General features: G+C 35.9%; 1 protein-coding gene across 3 annotated transcripts in view; it reads left to right on the top strand.

Moving 5' to 3' along the window:
* Positions 1-4,912: 4,912 nt before the first annotated feature.
* The window catches only part of Sms (spermine synthase), a 101,039-nt gene continuing 81,602 nt past the window's right edge, over positions 4,913-24,349 (top strand). For all 3 annotated transcript variants that reach the window (XM_067790836.1, XM_067790837.1, XM_067790834.1), the window contains exon 1: positions 4,913-5,332. In XM_067790836.1, coding sequence (XP_067646937.1) covers positions 5,051-5,332 — 282 coding nt within the window. In that variant the 5' untranslated portion in view covers positions 4,913-5,050. The remainder of the gene's footprint in view (positions 5,333-24,349) is intronic.

The raw sequence follows: 24,349 nt of genomic DNA, 5'->3' as shown, positions 1-24,349 counted from the left end.
TATATTTTTTTGTCGGGGGAGCCAATGAGGTTTCAGTACTGATGTAAGTGTGTGAACTATATTTAAAAAAACTAACGAAATACAAGAAAAATACAACGTAGTTCATTAAAAACAAACAAGCCAGGTTGAATTTCGATAGGGTTTTTTGACATTAGGCCGTTTTCTTTATTTTATCTGACAAATGAAAATTTTCATTTTAATTTCAAAATTTTGTGCATAAAAACAAACTAAATTCAAAGTGTAAATTGCGCGTACAAATGAGTTTTCAATAAGTGTACATTTTTCAGTTTTTCATAGTTAAGGAATTGACCTCCAGATTCATGTGTTACACAAATATAGTGAACTTGTGTATAGAAATTCAAATTAAAAAGTATTTCACAATAATTTTAAAAACCCTACGTTTTCTCTGCTTTTAACACTTAAAGGAGTAACCCTCCGTAATAAATTAAACTTTTAATGAAATCAATAATTCTGAACTGAACACTTTTCGCCATGATATAAAATTAAAATGCTGTGGAACAGGAGCAACACTTTTGTGACTACATAAACCCTGTTTCAAGCTTTTACGTCTCTGCACAGAACCCTAATTGACCGTTTTCAACCGAAACAACAATGACAACCCAGATTTTCCCGTTATGCTCACTTAAGCGAGTGCCTGTCAGAAAGAAGTCAACACACTTGTACTTGTACACTATGTATTTAGCATTTGCGTGAATAAAGAAACTAATATTTCTCTATACATACTATAGTATGTATACATAAAACCAGTGCGCTGTTGCATTTTAACAGAGTTGCCAAAGTAAAATTTTATTATTAGTTATTTACATGCAATATTAGCCGTGTTTTTTAACACGCGTATATCCGTTTACGCTTAAACTTTATATGGACTGCTAAGCGACAAACTTTAAATACACCTCTGAAATTGCTGCGCATAAATTTTGTCCTACTAAATTTCAATACGCATTATACTCAGATGTAACTGAACTTTGTTTCACCCTCTACACTAATTCTATGTATTCTATGTTTGTCTACAATTCATTGCACCTAATTCAGCTATATGTTATACCCTATGGCCATCAGAGCGTTATGTCTCCGCTTTTCGGTACAACCTGTAGCTTTGGCTAGTTGTTTAACCACAGCCGCTAGATGGGGCTCCTAAGCATTATCCCAGCGAGGATAGGCGTTTTTTTTTTCACGCGCAAACGAAACGTATACGCGTGTAAAAAAAAACACGGCTATTTTACTTTTGGCAACTCTGTTCGATCGTCATCGTGTCGTGATCACTGACGTTAAAAAACGAGCAATGATCGGCTGATGGTGGTCCGCAAACGCATTGCAAAGGAGTATTGTTAGAGTCATTGTTTACTATATAGTTTGGCAGCTTAAGTAGAGGTTATGTTGCGAATAGAGTGGAAGGCAGTGGACTAGGCAGCCGAATGTCATATAATGAAGGAATGGTGCTCGGAGTTTTTTCAAAGTTAAAAAAAAAATGATAAAAGCTTTAATAAAAATAAAACTATTGTTTTAATAACAACAAAGACGCCTTATATATTCTATGTACATAAATTGGTATGGATTATCTCACTTTAAAATTTGAGTTAAATAATCTAAAGTTTTTGTTTGAAACTGAGTCGAGAACTGTGCGTGTGAATGTGCGAATTTTCACCGATCAGCTGTTAGTTGCGCTACTTGGTAAAATTTACAATGGTTAGAGTACTCCAACATAAGGAAAATGGAACACGTAATCCAACAATTTTTGCAGGGTAACTTGCCGTTTGATGGATGATCTACGGATATGAAGATGGCTATGTTAACTCAAAACATTTTGTGGAGAAAATATGAGCAAGGTGAATCGATCACAAAGTTCGACGTTGTAGAAACGATAAAGACACTCCGTGTAGGTTTTGGGGAGTGTTATCGATATTGATGGTCCTTTGCCGGATATATGTAGATTACAGGCACCATTATGGTACAAGCCCGACCATCTTGGGAACGATTTAATATGACCACATTGAACATTGTTGCGAGCCGGCCGGATGGGGGCAGCCTGGCTAGGAAAAGCGACAGGAGTCCGGGCAAAAGGGCTGGAGTCCGGGCAAAGGGGGGCACACATCCACCCAAGGAACGGAAAAAAGCGTAGCCAGCCACAGCCCTTGCGAAAACCGGCATAAGAGACCCCGACACTGCTACAACAACAACAACTCCGAGGGGATATGGAAGAGCGGCGGGAGAGTCACAAACGCTCACCCTCAAGAGAGAGGCATCGACACAGCAGCAGGGAATCAGCGGCCAAAAGACATCTGGGTGAAGAATATGACCGCAAGTTCCTAGGTGAGGAGATTTGTTAAAAGGATTGAACTATTTGCGAGTAATGCATGTGCTTTACAACAACAAATTTACAAGTCTATATCATATTTGCCAAAAGTCTTGTATAATACAATTTACCGATAATACATAACGCCACCGAGGATTAACGGAACAAAAAACGGGACTGTAATTGCCCTTCTACATAAATGGTCATGTACATATAACACCTAATACGACAAAGTTTTCTTGAATGAAACAACCAAAAATTTTAACAATACAGCCCAATTCTAAACGAAAATTCCGTGCGAGTTTTCCCTTCTCCCATTCCTCGTATTCTAAATAAAAATTCCTTGTGAGTTTTTTCACTTCTCCCTTTCCTCCTATTCTGAACAATGTTCGAAAAAGCGGAAACCGGTTATGGGAGAAAAGTAGGTATTCAGCCAGATTCTAAACAAAAATTCCGTGCGAGTTTTTTCCCTTCTCCCATTCCTCGTATTCTAGCAGACCAATTCTAAATATTCTCGCGGAATTTTGTTCTCGCGGATTTTTTTATTCCCGCGGAAAAATTCCTCCAATTCTGTTCTCCTAGGGAGAACAATAATTGGGGAATAGGAATTTTCGAAGTCAGCTGTTTTGCAAATTGAAATTTCGTTGCACATTTCTTTATTTGTTTAAAAAATTGAAAAGTTTAATTATTGCTGCAAATTTGTTGGAAATTAAGAAATAAAATATAAACAATGCACAATATTTAAGCATTTCATGTGGTATTCACTGAAATGAGTAATGAATTGGTGCCACAGCAACATCAACAGCGGAACATAAGAAGAAGACGGCCGCATAACACAAATCTGCCGGAGTTGCCTGCTTCCATTCAGCAAAGCAATTTTCTGGCGGCCAAGTTGCGTTGAATGCGTCCTTCGTCATATGCCAAAATCTATTTAAGCCTTATTAAAAAATCAAATATGTATACCAAGAGCTCTACCGTTGCTTATGATATACTTTTCGACTTAAAATAAAGAATATTGTGGTTGTAGTTGTTGTTGTATTAACAGTGAGAATATTGTGGTAAAATGTAAATACATATTTTAGCACAAATTTGTACAAATAAGTGTTCTTTCTTAAAATAACCAATTTCCCTCCCTCTCCCTCACATTCATAATACCAACTTTTCTCCCATAACCGGTTTCCGCTTTTTCGAACATTGTTCAGAATATGAGGAAAGAAAGAAGTGAAAAAACTCACAAGGAATTTTTATTTATAGCCCAATTCTAAACGGAAATTCCGTGCGAGTTTTTTCTCTTCTCCCATTCCTCGTATCCTAAATAAAAATTCCTTGTGAGTTTTTTCACTTCTCCCTTTCCTCCTATTCTGAACAATGTTCGAAAAAGCGGAAACCGGTTATGGGAGAAAACTCGACTTGGCCGCCAGAAAATTGCTTTGCTGAATGAAAGCAGGCAACTCCAGCGGATTTGTGTTATCCCGCCGTCTTCTTCTTATTATCCTCCTCTGTTGATGTTGCTGTGGCACAAATTCATTACTCATTTCAGTGAATAACACATGAAATGCAATACTGTGCATTGTTTATATTTTATTTCTTAATTTCAAACAAATTTGCAACAATAATTAAACTTTTTAATTTTTTAAACGAAATAAGAAATGCGCAACGAAATTTCAATTCACAAAACAGCTGAGTTCGAAAATTCGAAATTCCTATTCCCCAATTATTCTTCTCACTAAGAGAAAAGAATTGGAGGAAATTTTCCGCGGGAATAAAAAAATCCGCGCGGATATTTAGAATTGGTCTGATATGATTTTGAGGATTGGAAAAAATATCAACAAATTAAATTGGACAAAAAATACAAACTTAAATGGAAAATTAACAACTCAACTTAAGTCAATCTGGAAATAACCTGGCGTGGTTCCATATAAATACCTATTTTAATTGAAAATACTATCGGACTAAAACACCAACAATTTTTTAAAGAAAATCAGAACAATTACAAAAATTAATACCAAATCGCCCAAAGCTGGAACCATTGTGAATGATGACAAAGTGTGTTATCTTATCTGTCAACTGCCTGACAGGCTGTTCAATATGGCTACTTTTCAGCGTTTTTACAGGCTGTTCAATATGGCGGCGCCTATCTTCAGCGGGTGATAGAAAGAGATACAGAATGAGAGAGCGATAGTCTAATGCGAATCAGGTGATCCAATCACTTTGGAATATTAACGTTTATGCAGAAGATATCACACTTAGTCATCATTCACAATGCCTGGAACTACGACTTTAAACGATACGAAGGTCCTCCTCCACGCAATCAAATCTCGAAAAAAAATAAAATAAAGCTGGACAATGTTTAGCAAAATTTGATATTCTAAGCAATGAAATAATCTAAAATTGTATATTTTACAACTAATACGACACTCTAGTTAATTGCCGAATTGTTTGTATACCAATAAAGTAAAACAAATATTTGGTAATTTTTTTTTATTTTTGGTCCTTTTTTTCGATGAGTTTCGGTTCAAAATGAAAACATAGTATGGCAGCCCTGATGGCAATGCTCCATATGACATTCTGCTGATTTACGCAAGATGTCGCCAGAAAGTGAAAGTGAAAACAAAATCAATAGTTTTTGAGAAAGGGCGTGCGTTAATTTTGCCACCAAATTTCAGGGGTCTAATTATAGAAAATCAAATTTTTATAAAAAAAATAAATCGCAAAGAGCAAGACAAAACAAGTAAAATGACGGCTCAAACCATACTCTTCGATTTTACGGTGGACGCAGAAAAGATATCGGATTGCAAGCAACGTCAAGAAATAGCAAAAGTTGTACGGGGTGAAGTGGAAAATATTTTTCCACAAGTCGAGCTCGTATACCAAATGACCATGGAAGATGGATATTTTTGTGTTTTGACTGAAAATAAGGAGACTATCATTACATTACGCATTTTTCGGCAAGGACTTGTTACCATGAACATTGAATATTATCTGGAAGAAGGAAAACAACCGCTTATGTCGTTCGATGTAAATATATACAAATACTTTGAGAAACATGTGAAAATCATAAACCAGTGCCTTGAATTTTTATATACATACATATGTTCGTCCATCATTAATATCAACATGACAATTTTATAAAGGTCTGGCAAAGTTGATATAGTCAACCATATTTTTATTTATCCATATCAATTGGCATCGGTTACGGCTGCGGCCATTGGTGCGTTATCGGTAACCGTATCTGTAACCTTATAACAGCTGATTCGACCAACGTTATGGAAGTAAATGTAATCGATTATTGGTGCCGTATCGTAACGCTAAGGTAACCGTATCGTAGCCAACCAATTGGTTTTTCGCCGTATCCATAACCTAAAAATATTTGAGTTGGTGAATTTAATAACTTTCTGTAGATTTTATTCATTGTTTTGTTTACGTTTTGGACTAGGAGATTTACTTTTTGTGGAATATGTTTGTAATTTTTTACGTTTTCATTTTTATGAAATTTACACGATCTTTAGTTTAAGGCACCATTAATTGATAACAATGTATCGTATAGGGTTACGTTAGGGATACGACTACAGCGATACGAGAAAAGGCACCGACTGCTTTAATGGTGCTTTATTCTTAACCAGATAAAACAGTTGACGAGCCAACCTAAAGCACCAAATACACGACACGAACATTTCCGCGAACATTCCCGTTATGTCATGTTTCTGCGACCTTTTCTGTCGTGTATGGTGGTGTTTGCCAGTTCGCGCAAATGTTCGCCAAAAATCAAAATATTTTAATTTTTGGCGAACATTTGCGCGAACTGTTCGTGCGTGTATGGCGAAATAGCTCATAATCGTAGTAATTTCTGAACGGAACAGACGTGCGCGGAAAAGTAAAATGGACAATAACAAACTTCTGAGTGAATTTATTGAAATGTATAAATCTTTGCCATCATTGTGGCAAGTAAAAAGCAAAGATTATTGTAATAGAATTAAAAAGAATAATGATTATGCGACTTTAATCGAAAAATTAAAAGAAGTAGATCCTGATGCCACAAAGGATACAGTTATAAAAAAAATAAGTAGTTTGCGGGCGCAATACCACTAGCCACAATACCATTGCCACTAACTAGAAAGCGCAAAGTTAAAGCAAGGCGGCGATGAGGGGGAATCGCTTCTCTTATTATTGTATCCCGTTTCGTTATGAGTGGCAAAATTTTTTGTAAAAGTTGGTCAAATACTGCCTTGCTCATACGGACGTACTTTTAAAAATCATTTTGTGACGTGAATTCCAGTTCTTTAATAAGCTCACTTTGTCCAAGAACTGCTCGTTTTTTAAAAAATTCTTTGCACCAAATTCTTTTTTTTGCGATCTTCTCTCTTTTTTTACGCTTAATTGCCACAGCGAGCAATATTGCCATTGTAAACTTTACCAAGTAGCGCAACTAACAGCTGATCGCACAAAATTTGCACACACACACAAACATCACTAATGGCCATATTGCGGAAATCTTAGGGAAATTGAAGTTAAATTTTTAAACAGACATAAAATGTTATAATTTTGGAATATATAGCATCTAGGACACCTTAATTGCAGTAATTGAAAGAAAATGTTTGCTTATACTCAAGTATTTAATTATTTTTTCTAAATTTATCTTTAATATTGATACAATGATTGATCCAATGCAACTCTGGTCTTCCTGCTGTTCTTCATTCCACTCCATTCGAGTGCCTATTTTCACGGCCTGCGAGTGCCTTCCACTCTATTCGCAACATAACCTCGAATTAAGCTGCCAAACTATATAGTAAACAATGAATATTGCTGCAGCACAATTGTTGTCCGTATTCATCGCAGTCTGAAAGAGAACTAATGTTCGGCCAAAAGTTCGTATGGTGTATGGCCAAAGCTGCGAACAAGATTGCGGAATGTTCGCGCAAATGTTCGTGTCGTGTATTTGGCGCTTTATGGAAATCAATGCAATCGATTAATGGTGCCATACCATAACGCTAACGCCATAACCATATAGCCAACCAATTGATTTTTGGTTTTTGCCATATCCATGACCTAAAAAATTGTGAATTGGACAGTTTATTAACTTTTTGTCAATTTTATTTTTATTTTCCATACGTTTTGACTAAGAGACCTATTTTTTTTTTGGTATGTTTGAAGTTTTCTGCGTTTTCATTTTTATAAAATTTTCACGATTTTTAGGTTAACGCACCAATAACTGATGCCAATTTGATATGGATAAGTAAAAATATGGTTACGTCTATGGCGTTAGGGTTAAGGAAGTTTAACTGGCCCTTTAACCGTAACGCCATATCATGATGGAATAAGAGAAGGTGGCGCATTCCGTCTCCTTTCATTCGCTGAAGCAGTCAAATGTAACGTAGATGCGCAGAACGAAGCAATTTTGAACTCGGAATGCACAATCTTCTGGTGTGATTTGTGTCGCCATAGTCATAACCATATTTTTACTTATCCATATCAAATTGGCATCAGTTATTGGTGCCTTAACCTAAAAATCGTGAAAATTTCATAAAAATGAAGAAAACGCAAAAAATTATAAACATATACCACAAAAAATAAGTCTCTTAGTGGCAACGTATCCAAAACAATTAAAATTACAAAAAGCTAATAAATTCTCCAACTCAAATATTTTTACGTTATGGATATGGCGAAAAACCAAAAACCAATTGGTTGGCTTTGATATGGATATGGCTTTAAGGGCTCCGGTGATTAACACCGAGATTGAATTTTGTGTGTGTTAGTGCAGTCGGGTGGCTTCGTGACACACGTATTTGTTGTCGGCTACACGTTGTTGAAAATCAAAAATTTTTGTTTTTTTTTTCATTTGACTCTAGCTTATTTGATCGTCGCGGGGGTGTGATTAACAAAACAGCAGTGTTGTATTTAGTTTGTGTTGACATTCAAAATGAAGAAGTGCGCGGAAGAACAGCAATTCATTTTCAGCAATTAATTTATTGAAAATTATCAATGTTACCAGCATTATGGAATGTAAAGTTCTTATTATTATTTAATAAAATTGTTATTAATTTTTTTTTTTATTATTTAATAAAACTGCTGTAGTCGTAAGCAAAACAAATCATCATCCGATAACGGCATATTCACGTCCACACGCTACGGTTTCTCAATGCAAATGTTGATTGATGGCTTTTTATTTGATAGTCGCGGGGCAAGCGTCAAATATCCGACACGCCCTTATACAAAAATTCACTCAATCTCGTTGTTAATCGCCGGAGCCTTTTAGCGTTATGGTATGGCACCATTAAGGGCCCATTAAACTTCCTTAACCCTAACATCGTAGTCGTAACCATACCCATATCCAAAAACATCTCCATTGTGATCGATTAATGGTGCCATAACCTCAAACAGCTGACATTTTCCTAAAAATGATGAAAACGCAAAAAATTACATATTCCACAAAAAATTAGTCTCTTAGTCAAAACGTATCCAAAACAATAAATAAAATATGCAACATGTTAATAAATTCACCAACTCAAATATTTTTAGGTTATGGATATGGCGAAAAACCAAAAACCAGTTGGTTGGCTATGATATGGGTATGGCTTTACCATTATGGTATGGCACCATTAATCCATTACATTGATTTCCATAAGGTTGATTCGATCAGCTGTTTGCCAATTGGATTTCAAGTTATCTTGAAAATAGGACACGAGTTTTCTTCAAAAACAATCTTTCAAGGTCGATTGATGTAACCTCTGGCGTGCTCCAGGGTAGCCATTTGGATCCATTACTTTTTACCCTGTTCATCAATGACTTACCACAGGTTATCTTGCATTCTAGAGTTTTTATGTACGCAGATGATGTAAAACTTTGTTACACATATCTGCCTCCAAACTTGTCCTGTTTTAATCAGCTTCAGGCTGATCACGACTCTTCAAAGCTGGTGTACTGCAAATTTACTTTTTTTGAATTGCTCTAAATGCAAGCAAATAACATTTCACCGGGTAAGGCCGGTCCTGACATCTTATATACTTAACGGCAACCCTTTGGAGCGGATATCTGTTGTAACTGATCTAGGTGTTATTTTTGATCCGAAATTAAGTTTTAACATACATATCTCTTCCACTATAAACAAAGAAACTGGTGTACTAGGTTTTATCAAACGTTGTGCTAAAGAGTTCGATGACCCTTATTTGACCAAGGTCTTTTATATCTCGCTGGTACGTCCCATTCTCGAGTATTGTTCATGTGTTTGGTCTCCAACCTATCAAGGCCATATAAATCGGGTTGAGTCGGTCCAGAGACAGTTTTTAATTTTTGCATTACAAGGTCTCAACTGGGAATCAAGTACGCGTCTTCCACCATACAGAAATAGGCTTCTTTTAATTAATTTGCCATCTCTAGAAAATCGTATAGCTTTACTCGGGGTTATGTTCATTCATAAGCGCATCATCAGCGTGATTGACTCCCCTGACCTAGTCAGTCAACTAAATTTTGCTGTTCCTGCTAGGCCTCCAGACATTTTGTGCCTTTTCATTTACCTCTATGCCGGCAAAATTTTGCTAGAAAAAGTCCCCTGCGTCGTTGGTGCTCACGCTACAATGATTTGTACAACTGCATTAGCCTTGAATGTTCGTTTGCCGCTTTACATACTGCCATACTTTTAGATTTAGCCTTATATTTTAATTTTATTTTTCATTCGCGTGTACCCCCTACTGGGCATTCAGCTCCTTTATGAGCACGTCGCGTCAGTCCCTTTATGGGCACCGATCTCTTCTGAGCACCTCACGTAAACTCCCTTCTGAGCTCCTCACGATGGCCCCCCACTGGGCACACTTAAATTAAAAAAATATGCAATGCGTTCTCAAAATTTTATAACATACTAATTTTCTATGTACCTCTTTTAACCTTTTTAATTTTAAGGATGGCTCTGTATTTACAATATATCTGTTTTATTACAATAATTAGTCGACCGCTTTGTGTTTGCGTCGACTTTAAATAAATAAATAAATAAAATAAATAAATAATAGGGTGCCTCTTATTTCACATTTTTCCCGAATCGCTCCATGAAATTCTACTTAAAAAATTAAAACAGATTATCAAACTAATAATAACCAGTATTATTAGCAGTTAAACTCTTACCTATCCATAATCGACCCCGACACACAAAATGTATGTCCTGCTTGCAATGTGTCCCCACATGACACCTGTTAAAATCCTGAGGCTCGTTGATTTAAATTAATATCAAAACGTGTATTGGACCGGCCAGTTCAATCTAACCTAACCTAAAACGTGTATTTTGGTTTAATACGCGTATATTCACAAACTTTATCTTATTGTAATTCAGTACACTACTTCATTTAAATATAAAGTGTTAACAAATCGGAAAGTATGTATATTACTTGCGTATTGTAATAGGAGTGCATTCTCGCCGGGAGCTTAATTCGACTGACTGCATTTTTAACTGTCATTCCAATATGCAAGTTCACTTTGTATAGCATCTAATTGATTTCTGATTTCATTTTGAAATGATAATGCGTCTCTATATACTTAGACTTGTTCGTTAAATTTTCAAATTTACTTATACTAATGGCACCAGTATTATCCTCATAAATTCGAGTGGGATGTTTCATTTCAATTCCAAACTCTTTCAGTAATTCTTTAATTAATTTTAGCTTACTTACGCATACTGACAGAGCTACATACTCAGCTTCTGTTGTTTTTTCGATTTCCAAAATATAGTTTTACCATACATTCTTATAACATATCGTGTCGTGGATTTTCTGTCAGTAATATCTCCTGCTCAATCAGAGTCAACACAACAGTCTAATATATCAGAAACTACTCTTTTCTCAAACTTCAGTTTTAGCCGTTTGGTATAATACAAATATTTCAATATTCTTAATGCGTACTTATAATGACTATGATCATAACAACTTTGAAACCTGCTTAAATAATTTACACAGTAACAAATATCTGGCCTTGTACTTGAACCTACATAGAACAGTGCTCCAATTAAATTTCTATACTTGATATCATTAGAAGCTGATATTGCAGGCTCACATTTTAAATTTTGTTCCATTGGAGTCGTATACAATTTTGCGTTTTCACATTTTCTATTTCATTTCATTTCACATTTTTTTGCTAAGGATTCAATATATTTTTCCTGATCCAGAGTCATAATACATTTTCCGGTGTCATAGTTTATATTAATTCCTAAATACGTTTTTATCAGACCCATGTCTTTCATTCGAAATTTTGCAGATAACCCTTTTTAATAGCTTCTACTAACTTCCTGCTTTTGCCACAAATGAGCAAGTAATCTACGAAAATTATCAAATAAAATTTTTCATTGTTATTTTTTATAAAGTAAAAGCAATAATCGATTCCACTACGTTCGAATCCTAATCCTTTCAAGTACTCATCTAAGCATTCATATCATGCTCTTGGGCTTTCGCGTAATCCATACAAGGCTTTTTCGAGTTTACGAACTTTTCCAATATTATCGCTATAACCTTGTGGTTGTCTTACATATACTTCAGACTTAATTTTTCCGTTTAGGAACGCTGATTCGACGTCAATTTTATTTATCTCATACCCATTTTGTACGCAATAATTAAACAAGATTTTCAAAGTTAGTGTTCTGGCTACCGGCGAAATTATATCCTCTATAATTTCTATTTGCTGAAAACCCTTTACTACAATTCTTGCTTTGAATTTATATTCATCTTTTTTTGTGTAAACCCATTTTAAGTCCAGTATTTTCTTATCTTCCGTTTTTTTTAACTAATTTGCATGTATAATTTTTTTTCATTCTTCACTATCATTACATTCTATCGCTTCGTTATATGTTTCTGGGTTATCAACGTTTACAAAATTTATGTAAATACAATTTGTTATTGAACTTCCGTTTCTATTTACTGAACTAATCTTTCTCTCTGATCTTCTTGGTATCGTTAAATTTTCATCTCTACTCGTAGTTGGTGAACTATTCGTGCTCTCATTTTCTCCTAAATCGTTATTTTCATATTTTTCGTAGCCCCTCTTAAGTTCATTCTCATTATCACTTACGTTATTATCAATAATTTCTTCGGTTTGTTTAAATCCAACTAAGTTTACTTTCTCTTCAACAATATCTACATGAGTAGCAATCGTTATTTTGTTATTAATCAAAACTATATCCTACAGCTTCATATCCAACTAACACTCCTAGATCAGATTTTCTATCCCATTTACTTCTCTTAACCTCCGGAACTCTAACAAACACTTTACTTCCATACAATTTTAAATTACATTAAAACCGACATTTCATTATTATTTCATACGGAGTCTTTTCCTCAATTGTATTTGCTAACGTCCTATGTTCGCTTTCCAAATTTCTTGGCAAACCATCGAGTAAGCTTTTTTGACTCAAAATATTTAAATACTGAAATTCACATGTCCTAAAATTCTTTGATACCTTTCTTTCATGGTCATGGCAATATTCACATTTTCGGTTACATAATTCCGCTTTGTTTCTAAAACAGTTGTTATTTTACATATATAAGTTATTTTTCTTATTAGTAATAGCTATCAAGATATTTTCTCTGCTGTAAAGTTTTGCTGTATTGCCCATTGAAATGATTTTAACTTTACTCGCGATTTTACCAAAACTCAATAAATTTTTATCCATTTCAATAATATTTTTATTGGAGCTTTTCGGCCGGTGTTTTTTTCCTTCTTAATAAAACAACGTTTTATTTAAACATCCTACGCGTTTCCACGCAATTTTTGCGTCTTCATCAGGGATTTTTTTAATTATCTGTTTATTACAAAAACGAAAACAACTACATTAATACTTGCTATTTTGAACATTTTTTTAGAATTTGACTTACAATTTTTTGTACATTAACACTAATAATTTTTTTGTTAAATAACATTTAAAGTATAGAACATACACATCTATAACATCATTGACACACTGTACACCCTTTGCTTTCACCAGTCAAAAATCTACTGTGATAAATAATTATTTTATCTATTTCATTAACAAACAATACATCTTTTAACTCAATTTCAGTTTCGTAAAATTTTGTTACAAATTTAGTTTTTATATCCCTACACACGTAGCTTCCAATGTACGGTCATCTCCTACTTTTACCTTTATCGATTTTCTAACTTGTTCATCTTTACGAAATATTTATCATCATTAATAATGTGATGTAAGACCCATCCTATTTAATTCTCATACATATTTACCTCGACATTGTTGGCTACTTTATTTTCTACCTCGGTCATAAACGTCATAGTATTTTGGCTTACGCTTTGGCGATATTGACGCTGCTGATCGCCTCGTCCCCGTTGACCTCTACCTCGGCTTCTGTAAGTTCCCCTGTTTCTCCTTTGGCCGCTGCCTCCTTGTTGTTGGTAGTATCGTGCGTTTCCCGCTTGCTGTTGCCCCGCTGCTCTTGAGCCCCGCGAAGAGTTTCCAGTACTCATCTGGCTTGTGCAATCGTACTGAATATGCCCAGATTTCCCGCATCTGTAGCAAGTTTTGTCTTTCTTCCATTCGCTTTTAAAAACGTTACTATTTCCACGGTTTTTTGATTTTCTGGCAATACACCAATTAAGTCACCAATGTGGCTTAAACTACTCGAAAGCGTCCTCAACATATAGTTTTTCTGTTACTGCAGCACCCGCGTCTTTCAATTCAATGATTAATTTTTCAAAATCACTGTAGAATTCCCTTATATCCGTATAATCTTTCAGTTTAATTCTTTCCAATTTGTTCCTCACACAAATCTGTAACGCAGTTGATTCCCGCAAATACAGTTTGTCCAATTTCTTTATTATTCCATAACTCGTTGACTCTCCATCTACAAATTCCATTTGTCTATTTGACAGCGCACTGTATATGCAATTCATTGCTTTTAAATCCGCATCATTCCAGGTGGCTTCATTTTCCGTCGACTCCCTCTCTCGGTGATATTCGGGCCCCTATGACAGTAACAAGATAACAATTTTGTGTCTGCTCGACTTTTCCAAAGCGTTTGATTCTGTCAACCACACGTTGTTATGCATGAAGCTAAAGTCTTATTTCGGGTTTGGGGACTCTGCTTTAGGTCTCATGAGGAGTTACTTGGGTGGTAGAGCGCAACGAGTGAAGGTCTCTAGTCTTAAGATGTTATCTAATGGTGTCCCCAAGGATTCTATACTTGGACCGTTATGATTTAGCCTATTTATTAATGACATATTTACCACTTGTATGTATGCTCAAATGCATGCTTATGCAGATGATATACAACTTTATATGTCTGGAACATATGCGCAAGTTTCTGAACTTTGTGCCAAGTTTAATAGTGATTTGTCAGCTATTTCGTCTTGGGCGCAAAAAAATTGTCTTTCCCTTAATAGTGAAAAATCGTATGTGTTACCTATATCTAAAAGGCAAATTAACTCTTCAAATCTACCAGCTTTATACATCAATAATAAGTGCCTTAAGTACGTGTCTAAAGTAAAGAATCTGGGGGTTGTTATTAACTCGAGTCTCTCTTGTGATGATCATATTAACGCTGTTATCACTAAAGTTTACTACCACTCTACGTAATCTAGGACTGTCTGCCCCCTTCACCCCACTTGGAATAAGGAAGCGGATTGCTATACAACTAATACTACCAATTATCTGCTATTCGGAATGTATATACAGCACATTAGATTCAAAATCGGCACATAAGATTGATGTCGCCTTTAATCATGTCACGCGGTATGTCTTCGGGTTGGCTAAGTATGATCATATATCTGCGTGGCGAACGAGTCTCTTGGGTTGTGTATACTTTTGTGTCGTGTGATTGTTGATAAAATGCCAACTTATTTATATAACAAGCTAACATTCTCTAGATCTGCTCGTATAAATGATTTAATCGTGCCCAGCTACAATTATCTAAACTCTGCAAGACTTTTCTTTGTCAATGCTAACCGCATTTGGAACTTTATCCTCAACTCGGTTCGCAATAGCTTAAGTAGAAGCAACCTTAAGAATATTGTATTTTCTTTATTTGGTAAGGTATATACATATTAGAATCTGAGTTTAGCTACTTATAGCCTATTCAATCATTGTTGCTAAATGTCCTTGTCACAATTCTTGTTAAACTTATATATTACCACTTTTATTACTTTATTCTTACATGCTTACATGTTTTCTAAAATTGTATATGTAATAATATCTACATTTTTAAGTTTTAAGTTTTAAAAATTATACCCATTAATATGTGGTCTCTTTCGACCGTAAAATCGTGCCCATATAAAAAGAAATGAAATCTTTGGCAAGCAAAAACTATTGCAAGGAGCTCTTCTTCTATTTGTGCCCACCTCTGTTCACTCTTACTCAAGGTTCGTGACGCAAACGCTGTAGGCTGACCCTTTTGAAGAATGGCACAGCCTAGTCCATCTTTTGATGCATCCGTTTGAACAACAATTGGAAGGTTTGCATCGAAAATTCCTAACACTGGCTCAGATGTTACGATTCTAAGCAAGTTATTAAATTCTATCTCATGGTCTCTAGTCCAGCTGAATTCCACGTCATTTCGCGTCAAATTTCGTAATTGAGCGGTATTGCGCGACAAGTTTGGAATATATCTAGCCAGGTATTTGAGAAAACCTAAGAATCTGAACACATCTGATTTACTTGTTGGCTTTTTCATATTCAAGACCGCGTCTCGATGTTTCTTATCCGCTCTAATGCTCCCTGATGATAAAATATGGCCCATGAACTTTACTTCTCTCTGTAGATATTGCATTTTTTCAGGGTTGAATTTAATATTGTTGTTTTGAGCCCTATGAATAACTACACTCATTATGTTATCATGTTTCTGTTAACTTTCTGCGCAAATAACTATGCCGTCGAAGTAAGCGATGACACACGGTATATCTCCGAAAATCTCAACCATTTTCCTCTGAAACATTTCCGGAGTACAATTAAGACCAAATGGCACCTGGTTGAATTTATATCTACCAAACGGCGTCATAAACCTTGTAAGGACTGAGCTAGGTTTATCTAGCTCCATGTGCTAAAATCCACTGCTTAGATCGAGCATGGAAAAAATAGATTTCTAACCTAATCCCGCAGTTAAGTCATCGATTGTAGGTATTAAAAAATGTTCTCTTTTTATGCATTCATTAAGCGGCTTTGGATCTGCACATATTCTAAGTTTGCCATTAGGCTTTTCAATTATTTGCAGGTTATTTACCCAATCTGTTGGATAATTAACCGGCGATATAATTCCTTCCTGTGTTATCGTGTCTAATTCCGCTTTTATTCTGCCCGTTAAAGATTTCGGTATCCGTTTTCTATAATGCAACACTGGCTTTGAGTTTTCTTTTAATGTAATTGAAAACGTTCCGGGGAATTTACCAAGCCCGGAAAAATTTTCTTATGTTGTTCCATGAACAGTTCCTTTGAACTCGTGCACGAAACGCTTCCTATATCCAGGCGCTTAACTAACCCTAACTGTGTACATGCTTCCAACCCCAATATCGTCTCGCACTTATTCTCAACTACCACAAACTCAACATATTGTGCTGTCCCTGTATTCGAATCCGGTAGCTTTAATCGTATGATCCCAAAATGTTTAATTTTGTTATTATTATAACCGAATAAGCTAAGATCATTTCAGTGATAATTCAAATTTTTATTTAACTTTTTAATACACTTATGAGGTATGCAATTAATTTCAGCTCCCGTATCCAATATAAATTTGACATTGTTATGTCCTACCAAGTATTCTTTAGTGCACCGCGTTTGTTTACTCCCGATTGAATTTAATCTAAATGTTTTAGGTCCGTATGAGCTACTTATATTATAATTTTTAGAACAATTACCCAAACCTTGAATATCACTCCAATGAATATCCTGCACGCCCTTTCTTCCAGTCTTTCTCCGGCTTGTGCTCGACTTGTTTTTTGTTTTTCCTACACATGCGTCTAAAGTGACCCTTTTTTCCGCAATTATGGCACACAACCTCCTTTGCCTTACACTCTTCCACGTGGCTAACCTTCCATGGCCCACCACAGTTGAAGCAAAACCTGTTATTTGGCTGTATCTGCATCTGTGTTTGTTCAGTCTTGGGTTTAACCGCATTTACAGACGCTTGCTTGGGCGTTTCTGGAATATTTTTATTTGCGTTCGCTGCCTCAAAGGTTTTGCACATATCGATTACATTTCCGAGTTGATCGTCTCGACCGTCAAGCAACTTGAGTTGTAACTTTTTGTCGTACACCCCAACAATTATTTTGTCACGAAGCATTCGTTCCTCGTACGATTTTCCACATTCACACTGGAATTCGCACCGGCGTACTTGTGTTCGTAACTGTGTTTCAAACTCCGCGATTTATTGATGTTCTTTTTGCATTATACAGTTGAACTTGTACGTCTCCATTGGTATATTTTTTTGGGGTAGACAGTGTAGGTCAAATTTCTGCAACACTTCGTCGAGTGACCGTTGTATAACGGCATCCCCGCACTTGGTTGTGCCTAGCAAGGAGTCTTGCGTCCCGTTATTTGGAAAAAGTGCGTTATACATGTTGGCACTAGCCGTACCAATCAACCAAATAAAGCTAGCAATTTTCGTAGCTTCCGTTTTGAGGGATTTTCCGCTAGCGATCATGTATACCAGAAAGTTGCGCTTCCAGTCCTGCCAATCGTGAGCTAAGTTGGAACAATTCAATTCGGGTACCGCTCTTTCGGTCTTGGCTGCCATTTTAATTTTTTTTAACTTTTTTTGTTATGGATGTTATCAGCGATTTGTTTTTTTTAAGTTAAATATTATTTATCAGCGCTTCCACTCTGACACCATGTAATGAGTGATGGTACAATTAGTTATTTTCGTTGAATCTTTATTTTTAATTGTCTACAAAGTAGAAAACGTGTTACAATTTTTATTTACTGATATATAGTGATGATCTTATCTTAGGGGTGATCGATAACAAACTTGATCAACATCTTGGCTTATCACACTAAAGCGCCAAATTCACGACACGAACATTTCCGCGAACATTCCCGTTATGTCATGTTTCTGCGACCTTTTCTGTCGTGTATGGTGGTGTTTGCCAGTTCGCGCAAATGTTCGCCAAAAATCAAAATATTTTAATTTTTGGCGAACGTTTGCGCGAACTGTTCGACAGACATGCGCGGAAAAGTAAAATGGACAATAAAAAATTTCTTAGTGAATTTATTGAAATGTATAAATCTTTGCCATCATTGTGGCAAGTAAAAAGCAAAGATTATTGTATTTTTTTTACGCTTAATTGCCGCAGCGAGCAATATTGCTGCAGCACAATTGTTGTCCGTATTCATCGCTGTCTGAAAGAGAACTAATGTTCGGCCAAAAGTTCGTATGGTTTATGGCCAAAGCTGCGAACAAGATTGCGGAATGTTCGCGGAAATGTTCGTGTCGTGTATTTGGCGCTTAAGGGCCTCAACACAGTGCTACGACTACCTAAGGGGGTTAACATAGTATGTGCTTTCATTACAGTCAATAAATAAATGAAATGAAATGAAAATAACCTTTTCACACTTTTTCATTTTCAAGAAAACTGTAATCCTCTTCTTCCACGTACTGTATTCGTGACCATCAAAAATGGGCAATGTCATTTTAAAGTCATCCGCCATGTCTACTTTTTCAATTTCCCCAATATTCTCTTCCACTAATTTTTCTTCGGACCTCCTTTTAGTTTCTGTGATTGCGCTATTTGTTTGTTCAACTTCTCCAATATTTTCTTCCACTAATCTTTCTTCTTTTACTGCGCTATTTGTTTGTTCTTCTTTTATGTCCAATTTAAAATTTATTCCGCTGTCCCGTGTTTCTATAACCTTGCTCTGCTACCATGTTAAAATACTGGACTCGTTGATTTAAATGAATATCAAAGCGTGTATTTTGGTTTAATACGCGTATATTCACAAACTTTATCTTATTGTAATTCAGTACACTACATTTAAATATAAAGTGTTAACAAATCGGAAAGTATGTATGTATATTGCTTGCGTATTCTAATAGGAGTGCAGTCTCGCCGGGAGCTTAATTCGACTGATGCGGCAGTTACTCACGAACGTACGTACCAAAAACGTGTCAGCTGACACGACCTATCTTATGAGTGTGCAATGTAAACGAAAACTCACCGACGTGCAACGCCCGTACGTACGTAGCCCGGAACGTAGAAATCAAAACAATTTTGATTTTTTCCGTAAGAACGTGTCAGCTGATCGCTCCCTCACTAGACAGAGTTGCCTAGTAAACTCTTGTGCGCTAATTTTTGACCATTTACGATTTTATGCAGAAACGCCTAATTAAAGTTTGAAAAATTGTGGAAATAATTCGAAATAATTATGTAAAAGTGCTGATTATAAATATTTAATCTATTTATACTTATTTAATATGTATTCCGGCCTTTTACAATATCAAAAATTAAATTGGAAAAAGTTGATGTTTCCATAAGCATACATGCAAAATGGTCAATGGCAACAGTGCTTATCTGTAAACAATACACACACAAATATGTTATGTACATGTACACGGACGTACAAATTGATTCCTACGGGCTTGAGAGTTCGGTCAAACGTGCTTCGTACGACAAACGTCCTTACGTACGGCACACGTCGGTGGGTAACTGCCGCATGACTGCATTTTTAACTGTCATTCCAATCAGTGTTGCCAGGTTAGCCTTTTCGAGGTTAGATTTAGCCTTTTTTTTGCCTTTAGCCTCGAAATTTTGGGTTTAGCTTCGAGACTTTTTCTAGCCTTTTTTACTCCAAATGTATTTTTAATAATTTCTAAAATAAAATAATTTCAATAGTTCCTGTGAACACCTAATACCTAATAATATGAGTTCTCTACAAAAGATTAATTCTTTTTCTGCTGAAAATTCGTTGAAAGTTTCAAAGCCAGATGTATTTTCTTACTTTGAAAAAGAGAAGTGTAGTTATTCTTCAAGTCAAATAGCATTAATAGAGCTGCAGTGGCGAAAACTTATAACAATACAATGGAAAAAAGTACACTCCACCATGGAATTTTGGTCGGAGGTCCGAGAACATAAAAATGCATTAAACGAACCTCCTTTTTTAGAACTTGTCGAAATCATATTAAGTTTTTTAGTATTACCACTCAGTAACGCGGAGGTTGAAAGAATTTTTAGTGGCTTGAAAATTCTGAAAACTAAATTAAGGAACAAACTAAAAATTAAAATGCTTAATGCGCTGCTTAATATTAGATGCTCGTTAAAACGCTTATCTAAATGTTGTAAGGATTTTGAAATTACCGATGATCTCATATGGTAAATAGCCAAACTTTATACGCAGACTTAAGCTCTTCTGATTCTTCAGGCGGGGAATATTTTATATAAATAATTAGTTTGTAATATTTTTTTTTATGTATATACACTAGGGCGGGTCGATTTAAAAATCGCTCAGTGTTCTGTGAAAATCGTATTCTAGGGATCAAAATAAGAAACTTTGCCGAAGGAACCATACCTCTAAAACGAATTCTGATGTCCACCCCCCCTCCCCCCCCCCCCCCTTTGGAAAAAAAAAATTTTATGAATTAACCAAACAAATTTCTGGCCGTTTTTTAGCTTCTTTCTTTTTTTAAATTTAGCTTTTTCTAACCTTTTTTTTTGCCAATCTAGCTTCTTGTTTTTTCATCACCTGGCAACACTGATTCCAATATGCAAGTTCACTTTGTATAGTATCTAATTGATTTCTCTTATACATGCATACATTCATACATATGTATACATATATATATTTACTCTCATATGATAGCTGAATTTACTCATATTTTAACAACACCAACCATCTCTTCAATTGTAATGTGGAACCAACGCCTCTAACACCCCTCTCATTATGGTCCACCCCTGTTCAAACAACAAGCTTCCTTGGACTCTCGTTAGAGGACATTGATGACTATTTGTGATTGGTCGCACCTTTTGGATGGGGCGAAGCACTGCTACAACTACAACAACATTAGCTAATAACCATGATATATAGGATCTATATCCGACAAAGGCGGCAACCGTGGTGGTGTGATGGTAGCGTGCTCCGCCTATCACACCGTATGCCCTGGGTTCAACTCCCGGGCAAAGCAACAGCAAAATTTTAGAAATAAGGTTTTTCAATTAGAAGAAAATTTTTCTAAGCGGGGTCGCCCCTCGGCAGTGACTGGCAAGCGCTCCGAGTGTATTTCTGCCATGAAAAGCTCTCAGTGAAAACTCATCTGCCTTACAGATGCCGTTCGGAGTCGGCATAAAACATGTAGGTCCCGTCCGGCCAATTTGTAGGGAAAATCAAGAGGAGCACGACGCAAATTGGAAGAGAAGCTCGGCCTTAGATCTCTTCGGAGGTTATCGCGCCTTACATTTATTTTTTTTTATCCGACAAAGGACCATCAACATCGATAACACTGCCAAAGCCTTCGGGAGTGTCTTTATCGTTATCACAACAACATTACCTCTTTAAGCCATGTCACAAATCCGATATAATGTATGGAATTTTATTCATTATAAAAAAAATCCCATACATTATAATGTATAAAAACCCATACATTATATCGGATTTGTGGCAGGACATCCGACGTTTTTTAACTGCAGACCATTGTGTTAAGCATTAATACTTCAGCTTCTCTAAGGATTTTGCCCTTAAAAAAACTGAAGTATTAATGCTTCACACAATGGTCTGCAGTTAAAACACGTCGCAACAATGTCGGATGACGTACCAAAAGAAGCTCAATTATATGGTTGGCTCATCTCATCAGCTAATTACCTTTTTTTTTGGTTTCACTGCCATAGGGGTTATCAAAGGGAGATGGCAAACGCAAGATGTAACCAACACATTAACAATTATTTACTGCCGTGGTGATAAATTTTTTATTGAAAAATAGTTTCACATCACTTTAAGTTATTTTTTTAGTAAATGCATCAAATCTACGCGCATTATTTTCTCACATCACTCAAGAATTGCAAAATTTTATGTGTTCTCTCCGTTCCATTCGTCCAATACCTACACACAGATTTTGACAATCTGAGCAAAGGTATGTTGTTGCTGTAGAAATGAGCCAACCATGGTTTTGATTAAATGGCTTACTATTTGTAGAATTTGTTCGTAATTTTTTGCATTTTCTTCTTTTATATAAAATTGTCACATATTTTAGGTTAAGACACCAATAAACGATGCCAATTGATATGGATAAATAATAATATGGTTATGACCATGGTATAAATATTACAAGGTAAAACCGGTGAGAGCCGAAATGACGTTTAAAAAAATTTTAAAATTCTCACTGCTCTCAGATTTTTATTTTTTTATTTTGGAGTTGTTTTCATAACAAAAATATAACAAACTGTAATATATTTGGTAATTCTATACGACAGCGTGGCACTCTTAATACACGTCCAAAATTATCTAGAGGGGTATCAACAGATGTGTTTTGGATCCAGGATCGCGAATCCGAAAGATTTTGGGTCTGTCAAGAGATATTTACAAAAGAAATTTTGAAACTTTTCATGTGGTTGTTGTAATTTTGATGATTTTGTGGTACCCACAAAAAAAATTGTGAACATAGGTGTTTTCCGCGGATATAGTTTTGGTCTCCAGACCGGTGTTGGACCCACCCAAGGTAATTTTTTATAAGCGCGGCCATAGGCCGCCAATGCAGAAACGTGTTCTGCGCAAAAATACTATGGAACCCACCCTCGGATTCGGAGCACTCCGGGGTCATTTTTCGTTTTTTCATTAATATCTTTTGAACGATCTACAATTTTTATTTTCCGCCTTCGGATTATTGTTGTCGAGGTCAATGCGAGTCTTTTGATACCCCTCTTGGTATTTTTGGACACGTATTACCAGTGTCATGCTTTCGTATAGAATTACCATATATTTTTGCGTTCTAAACCCCGACTTACCGCGAAGGTACACGGAAGAGATACATATCTACTAATAATAACAATTTGGTGTGATATATATCTGAGGAGATTAAGGTCTAGCTTTCCATCTAAATCGAAGGCTACTTATCGTGTATCCGTTTTTCTACGAACTGGCTCACCTAAATACATGTTTTGTGCCGACCCAAAAATTTATCTGCTAATTCGGGCGAACTTTTGGTCCCAAGGTAATGCCGAGGGACAATCAATACCATTTATAAAAATTTTCTGAAAAATTTTTCATGGATAGGCCAACACACTAGCTCTACACCACGGCGGCAGAATTTGACCGTTCAGCCCGTCAATTCAGCCTCCACGAACAATCATACTCCAACTGGACGATGATGTTTAGCTAGGCTGCGAAGAGCTACAGCGTTTTTGCTGGCGTGGGTAAGTTATGGGAAGATCTCCACTGGGTTCGGAGAAGCAGGTGGGGGAAGACTTTGATCTCTCTTGGGGCCCCATGTTGGCGTCATTTATCGCGGAACAGGGTTAGGAGTGACTTGTCACCCAACGACGAGCATCTCCTAAATGGTTAAGCGGCAATTAAAAAATTTATCTTCCAACGGCGAGGTAAAGGACCAAAACAAAGTGAAGAATACCTCCAAGATTATTTTTTCCGCAGTAGCGAGAACACTTGAGACTGCTGATCTCTTATAAAGTGAAGTTTTAGCATATTTAAGGGTTAAAGACGTATCAACCAAGTAAAGAACGATGAATGAAAAATAAATAAGGGTGTTCTCCAACATTCGCTTCTTAATTAGACGAGGTTAAGAAGTAAGGCCCTTTCTTTTGTCCCTTTGCAAAAATAGGACGTGTTGAGGCATCCATTATATTGGTAACTCATTTTTTTGCCATATACATAAAAACCGATTTCAAAACTTTTCGAAATATTTTTTCACTTATTTCATAAGCATTTTATTTTTTTGGCATTAAATGAAGTGAAAAATGTCATACCAAAAATTTTATTTGTATTTTCTTTGGTTTGGCATTTCCACAAAGTTTAAGAGAGTGCTTTTAAATTTTTTTTTAAAAATCAAAAAACCATTATTGGCGCCAAGAAGAGTAAATGGTTTTACCTGGTAATATTTATACCATGGTTATGACTATGTTAACTTTGCC

The sequence above is a fragment of the Eurosta solidaginis genome, chromosome 5, assembly GCF_040869045.1.
Source record: "Eurosta solidaginis isolate ZX-2024a chromosome 5, ASM4086904v1, whole genome shotgun sequence".
NCBI lineage: Eukaryota > Metazoa > Arthropoda > Insecta > Diptera > Tephritidae > Eurosta > Eurosta solidaginis.
The sequence above is the reverse complement of the archived record's forward strand: the minus strand, read 5'-3'. Positions and strand labels throughout refer to the sequence as shown.